At 35.5% G+C, this 9,665-nt stretch overlaps 2 protein-coding genes across 2 annotated transcripts; both read left to right on the top strand.

The window, feature by feature from the left end:
* The first annotated feature begins 665 nt into the window (after positions 1-665).
* On the top strand, positions 666-3,707 carry ndufs8a (NADH:ubiquinone oxidoreductase core subunit S8a). Its single transcript, XM_065295606.2, has 7 exons — positions 666-748; positions 1,603-1,660; positions 1,961-2,026; positions 2,123-2,212; positions 2,299-2,471; positions 2,617-2,745; positions 2,878-3,707. The coding sequence occupies exons 2-7, from the start codon at positions 1,618-1,620 to the stop codon at positions 3,007-3,009; spliced, it is 633 nt and encodes a 210-aa protein (XP_065151678.1). The 5' UTR covers positions 666-748; positions 1,603-1,617; the 3' UTR covers positions 3,010-3,707.
* Positions 3,708-3,855: 148 nt separating this feature from the next.
* On the top strand, positions 3,856-9,333 carry stx3a (syntaxin 3a). The gene is made up of 11 exons (XM_065265413.1): positions 3,856-5,485; positions 6,152-6,226; positions 6,316-6,415; positions 6,879-6,953; positions 7,147-7,217; positions 7,312-7,420; positions 7,521-7,594; positions 7,718-7,852; positions 7,980-8,090; positions 8,376-8,465; positions 8,608-9,333. Exons 1-10 carry the CDS (start codon positions 5,456-5,458, stop codon positions 8,451-8,453), a joined length of 858 nt encoding a protein of 285 aa, XP_065121485.1. The 5' UTR covers positions 3,856-5,455; the 3' UTR covers positions 8,454-8,465; positions 8,608-9,333.
* The last annotated feature ends 332 nt before the right edge of the window (positions 9,334-9,665 follow it).

Genomic DNA, 9,665 nt, shown 5'->3' with positions numbered 1-9,665 from the left:
TAAATCTATCTTTAAAACTTACGTCTAAATCAAGTTAAACTAAACCCTTATGAAATTAACCATGGTTTTACTTCAGTAAAAAAACATAGTTACTGTAGTAAAACTATGGTTACCACAAAATAACTATGGATTTGCTAATAGTTATCAATACACAAAAATATGGTTAATTTTAAGTCAAGTACCTTGTGGGGCCATGGAAAAATTATTTGTAAAGTAAATATTTACACATTATTTCATATATATAGTAATGCAAAAGCACTTTAATACTTGCTAAAACTAAATTAAAATCTGTACAAATAGTTTATTAGACATGTTTCTTCAAAATTACATTTTTAGTTACTGTAAAGATTATGGCATCACATTATGTTCAATTTCCATGTCATGTAAACGATGAATAAAATATAACTGTATTTTTATAATTCCAATAGTATATATAATTTAAGTATATATAAATAAGAAAATATATAAGCACATTGTCACAGAGAAAATGTAAGTATTATACAAATCAACATTATTTATTGTATTATTGTTTTTTTTAGCTTCACTTTTTTATTTATTGAATAATTGACAGTAATAAGAATATTACAGCAGTGTATCCAAATATAAATTGTATAAAAAATGATCAAAAATTACAAATCAACAATTGACTGTCGTATGACACATCTGTGACCTCACTTCCGGCGTACTGCTTGTGCGTTTCTTTACTCGTCCGCTGTTCTGGTTGAGAAGGCCAAATAGCGGCTGTCCGGTGAGTGCGGACTTATTTTTAACCTTCCTCCGTTTCTCGTCTTTCTGTGAGATTAGACTTTGCATTTTGTCAAACTGAATGAAATAATTTAATACTAGTGAGGAAAATGTTGATGTAGGAGTTAAACTAATAATAACGTTACAGACAGTAAAAGTCCTTGAGAAATGAACCGGTGGTTGCGACTACCCCATACACCGTATAGGCAACAATATTAGTGGTTTTAGCATTAAACAGAGAACTATTAATATGATTATGCATGTGTCAGTTAAACATGTATATGTATGCATTACTGCTGTTACTGCTCTTAATGGCTAAAAATGTGGACTACACGGACGATTTGTGCTCGTGTCCTGAACTACTTTGCTGTAGTGTACCAGTGTGTGGGATACACGGTCACGCACTTGTGACATACATAACGTTATGTGTATTTTGGGCATGTTACATGCTTACTGTTTATATATATTTAAGATATTTGATAATGTGTTGCTGAATGTTTAATACATCGGCTGCCTCGCGCAACCAATGTTTATAAGCGGAACCAATGTTTTGAGTTTTTGTTTACTTCTTGTAAGGGAACTCCAATATTGGCGCACTGTGTTGTGTAAAAGCTCTCCTTTACTGTTTCAGTGGTATAACTTATTTTATTAAAAAATATATATATTTAAGTAATTTTAACGTGTTTTTAAATAATGTCACGTGTTATAAACAAGTTAATTGCTTGTTCACCAAAATGTTGTTGTGATAACTAGCGAAATCAAATTGAATGTAATTAAGTTTTGTGAGAAAAACACACATATTAACAAAAAGGCTTTTCTTTCCACCATATTCCTCTTTTTTCTATTTAAACCTCACAGTGTACTTAGCTCGAGATGTCTGCAGCATTACGAGTGCTCTACACTGCATCAAGGCCAGGTGGGTCTACAGCTAAATAAACTTTAGTGGTGCAAAATATAATACCAACGATTGATGTGACATTCATAGATATTAACCCCCTTTAGACCTGATTTTTCAGGTGTTTAATCACTTTGCCTTATTTTGATTGGTAGATTTTTGATCCACAAAACATATGATGTCCATTCCAGTGGACACAGGGTCTGAAGGGGTTAAAATGTATTCTACAGCAGTCTTTCCTGGCCAGAACCAGAAATGTCTTTCAGATAAGAAAAAAGTCGTTTTGTTTCAAGTCTAATTGTGTCTTTTTTTCTTCTTTAGGATCATTATTGGTCAGTCAAAATCTTGCACGTCCTCTCAGCCTGTCAGCACACAGGGCTGGAGTTAGTAAGTATATTATCTACTTAAACAGTCACTCTAGTGTATGACAAAGTTTATTTAGATGTCCTTAAATTGTCACATCACAATTTCTTTATTACGCAGAATATGTCAATAATCAGGAAGACCTCACAGATATGAAGTCCATCACGGACCGTGCTGCTCAGACTCTTCTTTGGACAGAGTTGTTTAGAGGTCAGAAACAACTTGTGATCTTTTTTTGGATTTTGTCTTTTAACCCCCAAAAGTCATCGCACAACTTAAAAGTGTTGTTGATACAGGGTTGGGAATGACGTTGAGCTACCTTTTCCGTGAGCCTGCTACCATCAACTACCCGTTTGAGAAGGGCCCTCTGTCACCCCGTTTCCGTGGTGAACATGCACTGCGCAGGTATCCCTCTGGAGAGGAGCGGTGCATTGCGTGTAAACTTTGTGAGGCCATATGTCCAGCCCAGGTATAACTACATTTCTTACATGTATTTGTTTTTCACATGCCTTATTGAATAGGACAAGTTATTGCAAGAATATTTATAACTTTCCAGAATGGTTCTCCCTCCCAAAAATGCAGTAAAGTTCATGGTAACTATGTTTTTCTCACAGGCCATCACAATTGAGGCAGAACCCCGCGCTGATGGAAGCAGGCGAACCACACGCTATGACATTGATATGACCAAATGCATCTACTGTGGCTTCTGCCAAGAAGCGTGTCCTGTGGACGCAATTGTAGAGGTAAGAGCATCCCGGTACACACTGTTGCACCTGTTATATTTTAAATTAGCTTGGTCCTTAGCACGTGAGGTACATATACACTCAAGTTCATTCCAACAAATTAACTGAAGATAACGTTTGTCTTTCTCTCAGGGCCCCAACTTTGAGTTTTCAACTGAGACTCACGAGGAACTGCTTTATAATAAGGAGAAACTCCTCAACAATGGAGACAAGTGGGAAGCTGAGATCGCTGCCAACATTCAGGCTGACTATCTCTACAGATAAACAGTCTGTCAGTTACACTTTATGGACTGTCTCATCTCAACCCAGTAACAGTACAAGATTTATCATGTTCCCATCTCTATAGAAAAAAAGTTTCAATGGCATAATGCAGGTTTGGTTTAGTTACAGTTGTGCCGAGTGCTCTTTTTCAAAACCAAGGAAATGACTTTTTTAAAATGCACATACTGATTTCTATTTTGTAGTGTTAGCATACATACAACACTGAGTTCAGCCTCAGCACATTCATTTCACATACAAAACAGTGACCTTCATGGTGCTTTACATTTTGATGTACATCTAAAGCAGTGGTCACCAACCCTGTTCCAGTGATCCAAAGCGTGTCAAGTTCTTGTTGTGGCTGTAAGATTCTTATAAAGCAGTCGCAGAGGAACTTACAGCAAAATAACCATATTGTTATGGAAAACTGAAATGGGCGATGCACCGCTATAAAGTCTATTGTATGTTAAATCTTCACTGTAAGGTACTCAATCAGTCCACCCCCTACTTCCCCTTATGTGCATCCAAAGGATATAAAGGAAGAAGATATGTAATGCTTAATAGCACTTCAAGTTTGTTGAATTATTCTCACGTTGTATCTATTCAGGTAAACAGTTTTATTTGTCCTCGTGAGAACTGTACAAAGACTAAATACTTGTGGACCGTAAATAATAAATGAATTCTCTGTCCAAATCTTTCAACAATCTGTTGTTTGACTTTCTTAAATTAAGTAGCAACCTAATAACAATATTTTTTATCGCTTCATAAGGGGTAAGCATAACAAACGCATAGATACTGGTTTTTAAAAAGGCTTTTTGTAGCTTTTGAACACCTAGGTTCTGTGGCACATGATCATGACTGAGCTGCTGTTTACACAATCATAGCATCATTATTATAAAATATACAGAAAAGAAAATGAGAAAATAAAATGTAAATTTAGGCATTTGGCAGACGCTTTTGTTCAAAGCAACTTACAAAGATTTGAAAACAATAAAAGCAATGTGTCACAGGGAGCCAATAGTACAAAAAGGTGCTTATAACAAGATACAAATTTTCACTATTTCTAAACAAAACCTGTTTGAAAGAAAAAGAAAGTTGAGTTAGTTTAGGTATTGAAAATGCAACGCCTCCCCCTGTGACAGACTCTTCACAGTTTGGTTTAGGGAGAACTATGATAGATCACTGGCCGGCTCACTGAATCCCTTACAAGAGTCCCGCCCCCGACCAGTGGGTTTAAAACCCACCGAGCATCATTAAAAAACCTTTGAGTAAGGGGAGATGGAGGCAAGACTGCCCTTATGGGGTTCATACTACTCCCTTCCCTTACTCGACGCCCTCCTTCTCAGAAACCTCAGGAGGAGAGCCAAGCAAGTGATAACGTTATGCAATACGTATCTTATACTCTGTGTTTGGGTATTCAGGGTTTTATTAGTCTTGTTTTAGAGTTAAACAATCTTTTAATCTTCACATGGCCTTTAGAAGATCCAGGGGTCTCATTTATAAAGCGTGCGTACGCACAAAACTGGGCTCGAAACGTGCGTACGCCAGCACGCAAAGATTGTGATTTGTAAAAAAAAATCAAACTTAATGGGAGAATGGGCTTGCAAAGTGGTTTCTGAGGATGATTCATGTACGCACACTTGCAGGTGATGTGTGATTTATAAAAGGAAAATTGCTTTGTTTTATAAGTCTTAATATTTTTTGGCTTTTGTGCGTACGTAGACTTTTAGTAAGGATCCTACGCACAGTTTTATAAATGGGGCCCCAGATGATTTAACTTCCTCTTAAAAATGTGTCTTGTGGAATATTCCTAAATTTTCAGAGGGGAGAATGTGTTGGAAACTGGACTGAGTGAAATCCTGGGGACATGACTAAAATGTGAATTATGTAATGGTAAAAATATTTAAAGCAAAGATGGGATATGGAGCTACACAAAAATTGAAAAAAATTATAAGACATCTGAAGAATTTTATGCTTTATATTTAAAGGGAAGATAATGAGCTGATAACAAATAACAAAAACAAACACTGTTTTTCCGTGTTCTATATGGTTTTATAAATATTTTAAAATATATTTTTTAATTTGGGGTAAATTAACATGCAGGATACTTTGCCTAATAATAACAATTATTGTGGAGTTAGTTTTCTTGCATTTTTATATAATGTCCTGGGGACCGAAATGAATGGCTATGTTTGCATGGATAACTTGTTGAGGTTGAGGTAGATTAGCTACCCAGCATACAACTGTTGCTGTAATCCGCTCTGAGAGGATAGACTTAGTTAGGACAACTAGCAGTCTGGCACTACACTGCCATATTGTTTGTTATTTTGTCATAAATAAATAAATATATGATTTAAATTATGCTTTTTTAGTTTTTCAGTGAGAAAACGACATTATTGCTATTTTTTACGTCAGTAGCGCCAGCAATACCTAACGTTACATTGAACCGACGATGAAGGACCGACTGGACCAACTAAAAGCGGTAAGAGAATTTACGAGTTAAGATAAAAAATTATTGTTTTTTAATAAATAAAACCCAAAGCAACTTGCAGCGCATTGGCGTTACATTTATTATTGTTAACTTACCTGGGATCGGATCTGTTAAGTAATGTTACTTAATAATAGGCTTTAAAACGGAAGTTTGCGGATTAAATTTTCCCTTGATTTATTTTTGTAAATATCTGTTTAAATGGTCAATTTTAAAATAATGACGATTACGAATAAATTAGCTAGGATAGTTTTTAGCTGCATGGTGACGGTAACGCTTACCGAAGAGCGCGTCAAATAGCAAACTGTCATTGAACGTTGAATCGATGTCCCAAGGTCGCTATTTGTACTGACATCTTGGACCTATTGGAACACTATGCATCCAAAGCAGTCTGCTCCAGCCCCGTGGTGACATATTTGTGACCCTGCCTGTGAAAACCAGGCTAAAGTCTTAAAATCAAATTCTGAAATAACAAGCATCTTGATTTCAACATTAATTTCACATTGGTTTATCTTTGACATGATCAATATTAAAGATATTATGTTTATATTTTCATAAAATGTTTCTTACATGATGGTGGCTGGCACAGGCATGGTCACATTTTGTGTACAGGGACTTGTGTACTTTAGCATTTAATGCCTTATGTTCTTGTCCTGACAGAAGTCCGATCAAACTCCTGATGATGTGGAAATTCCAGTGGAAAATAAAGAGTTTATGGATGAGTTTTTCATACAGGTAGGCCTATGTGAATTAACTGTTATTTCCAAATTAATGTTTGCATATTATTAAATGTCACAAGTGACTTTTTATGTTTTTTTCTATAGATTGAGGAAATCCGAAACAGTATAGACAAGATTGATGAGAATGTGAATGAGATAAAGCGACTATATTCCGTCATCCTCTCTGCACCTACATCAGAGCAGAGTTAGTCCTATTACAATTTACTTTTACTAACCACCCATTCCCTTGCCATGCTTGATTTTATTCTAATATATCTTTAAAGTAGTGTTTTTGAACCAGGGGTGTGGGGTCCACTATACAGAGATAGCAACTTTTGTAAATGTAAATCAGATGAGGAAAACATACATTTTGTCTCTTTCATAATTTTATTTTCCTTATCATTTTATTAATATGTTGTAATTGTAATTGCAGTATCGAAATAACTTATGGTATATTATATTAGCATAATTTTTGCCTTAAGACTTTAATAAAATTAAGTAAAACAACTAAAAACTCTAGAATATTATTTATTGTGCATTAAAATGTATTTAATTTATTTATTACCCCCAAGTCTACAATGTTGTTTTTTCACACAATTGATGTGAAATTGTTTGTATACTTGCTTGTAATTGTCTCTTTAAATATCCAATTTTTATTTCTCACTCAGGGACACAGGATGAGTTGGAGGCAGTTACCAACGAGATAAAGAAACTGGCCAACAATGCTCGCAACAAACTCAAAAGTCAGTTTTTTAATTTCCAATATACAATTTGTGTTTAATTGTTCAGTAATTCCTTTATTACTTTGATTTTATTCACATTGAACGTTTCTTTGTGACTAGATCATCATGTCACTACATCATATATATGATGACAGTACGTTGCTGTGCTATTGTTTGACAATAGGAGTTGAAAAAACAGCTATATTTTCAACAGGCATTGAGCAGAGTTTGGCAGCTAACACAGAGGAGAGAATTTCGGCAGACGTACGAATAAAGAAATCCCAGGTAACCCACCCGACACTTGATATCCTCCACTAGCCCACAGATGTCAAATTCGTACTTTTTTTATTCATTGCAATGTTTATCTAATATTTTTTAGCATGCCATTCTTGCTAAGAAGTTTGTGGAGGTGATGACCAAATACAATGAAGCACAACTGGAGTTTCGAGAGAAGAGCAAAGGACGTATCCAGAGACAGCTAGAGATAAGTTAGTCACAAAGACTTTTTTTCTGGACTGTTATAAAAACCATTCCTAAAGCAGAATGTTACACGCACGAACAAGGTCAATGTTAAGTTCTGTTTCACAGCTGGCAAAACCACTACTGATGAGGAACTGGAAGAAATGCTGGATGGAGGGAATGCAGCAGTGTTCACAGCAGGGGTGGGAACATTTTCTATATACCGTAATGTCTTTATATGATGCTTTTTACAGTGTGGGGTGGTGTATGAGATATATGGCACATTTTTATGTCCATTTCAAACAAAATGTTCTCCTTATCTATAGATAATGGACTCTGGGATTTCAAAGCAGGCCCTAAGTGAGATTGAGGCACGACACAAAGATATAATGCGACTGGAGAGCAGCATAAAGGAGTTGCATGACATGTTTGTGGACATTGCAGTGCTTGTAGAGAATCAGGTGCATGCTTATTTCATTTTTTAGAAAAATTGCAATGAATTTAGCGCCACCTTTTGGGAATCTATTCATTCGGAGACTATTGTATAACACACAAAGTTGTTAACATTTTACTCTGTTTTATTAACAGGGAAGCATGATAGACAGGATTGAGAGTAACATGGACCAATCGGTGGGCTTTGTGGAAAGAGCGGTAGCTGACACTAAAAAGGCTGCCAAGTTCCAACAGGAAGCACGCAGGGTGAGCTGGGAAATTAAGCCGTACAATTGTGCCATACCATTGTATATAAGTTGTATGTTTTGATGATGCAGTTTTCCTTGGAGCATCTTTTCACTATTATGTTTTTTCTGTTTTTCATCCTACTGCATTTTCTTCTTGGATTGGTGTCCTATTTCTCGTTCATGTGAATTTACACCATCTCTGTCTTCAATTTCTCTTCCTCACTACCATCATTTACTTTGACATTTTCTATTGTTAATATATCATCATCATACTCTTCCTGCCTGCTTCCTGACACCTGTGTAGAAAAAGATGATGATCATAGTGTGTTGCACAATTCTTGCGGTCATCTGTGGTTCTCTGGTGTATAGCTGGCTGACATAAGCTTTCTGCAAGGTAATAGTAAATATTGTTGTGCTCCTTTTTACCAGTAATAAGCCAATAATGGCCCAATTGTGTGTAATAAAAGGCTGACACTAGAAATACTATCAGGCTTTTGAAATTATGAATGCTGTAATTTGACGTTCTGTGTTTCCAGGTGAAGAAGCTGTGATCAATCAGAAGAAGCATCTTAGTGCCGATGAGACATGTTTACTGTGCTTCTTTTTCCCCGATTCCGGAAATATATATACTTTTTGTTCATTCTTTCTTCAATTTAACTGGCCTTGCACTTTTAGATGCATTATAGTAAAATGTGACGTACTAGCTACCTTGTATTATATATAAAGTTCTGTTGTGAATGTATTTTATTTACAGTCAACTTGTTTCAGGGAAGTTTTATTATTTTGTGTATTCAGATAAAACATACATAAGGGGATGATTATTTAATTTTAGATGCCTCATTTTTGTAACTGACAAGGGGACCCTAGACTTTTAATGTTGTGTGTGCACATTCTTATTTGCAAAAATATAATGTTTAGAGGATAATAGGGATCCCTTCGTTATTTATCATTTGTTTATATACCACTGTGGAGTAGCACATAGTTGATTGTATTTCCAAAGTTTTTACTTGTGTAAGTGATATGTATAGTATTGCATATTTTTTAAAGTAATTACATTTATATAGGCCTGTGAGTACATGTGATTAAAAGACTGAAATCAAATTAAGTAAACTTACAAATTAATTTGTATTATCTATGCAAGCAGTTTATTTACCAGAACAAGTTTACTAGTATACCGAAAATTACAGATTGATATACTGAGTAAACAGACTATTAAAACGTTAAGCAAAACCTGTATATTCATAAAAGTCTACTTTTATTAAAACGTGTATTTATCCTGAACATTTCTTTTTATATGTGGAATTTCCCCCAAATAAAAAAGTTGTACAAGAAAGCTAATTATTATAACTTCCATTGATATATGCAAGAAGCTTCCGGCAATATTTTCGTTTCGTGTGTTATGCTGCGTTCCAGGCAACCTGTAACCCGTAACTCACGACTTCAAAACCACGACTCACGACTTTGAACTGGGAGTACATCGATCTAGTACGAGTTCACGGGTGGGAAGTCACGGGTTTGACTGACGTTCCAGAGCACTTTCACCGGTAGAAGGTTGTAAAAACACGAGTTACAGGCTGCCTGGAACGCATAAGGT

Source organism: Paramisgurnus dabryanus, chromosome 4 (genome assembly GCF_030506205.2).
Source record: "Paramisgurnus dabryanus chromosome 4, PD_genome_1.1, whole genome shotgun sequence".
Classification (NCBI taxonomy): Eukaryota; Metazoa; Chordata; class Actinopteri; order Cypriniformes; family Cobitidae; genus Paramisgurnus; species Paramisgurnus dabryanus.
This window is presented reverse-complemented; position numbering and strand designations above follow the sequence as displayed.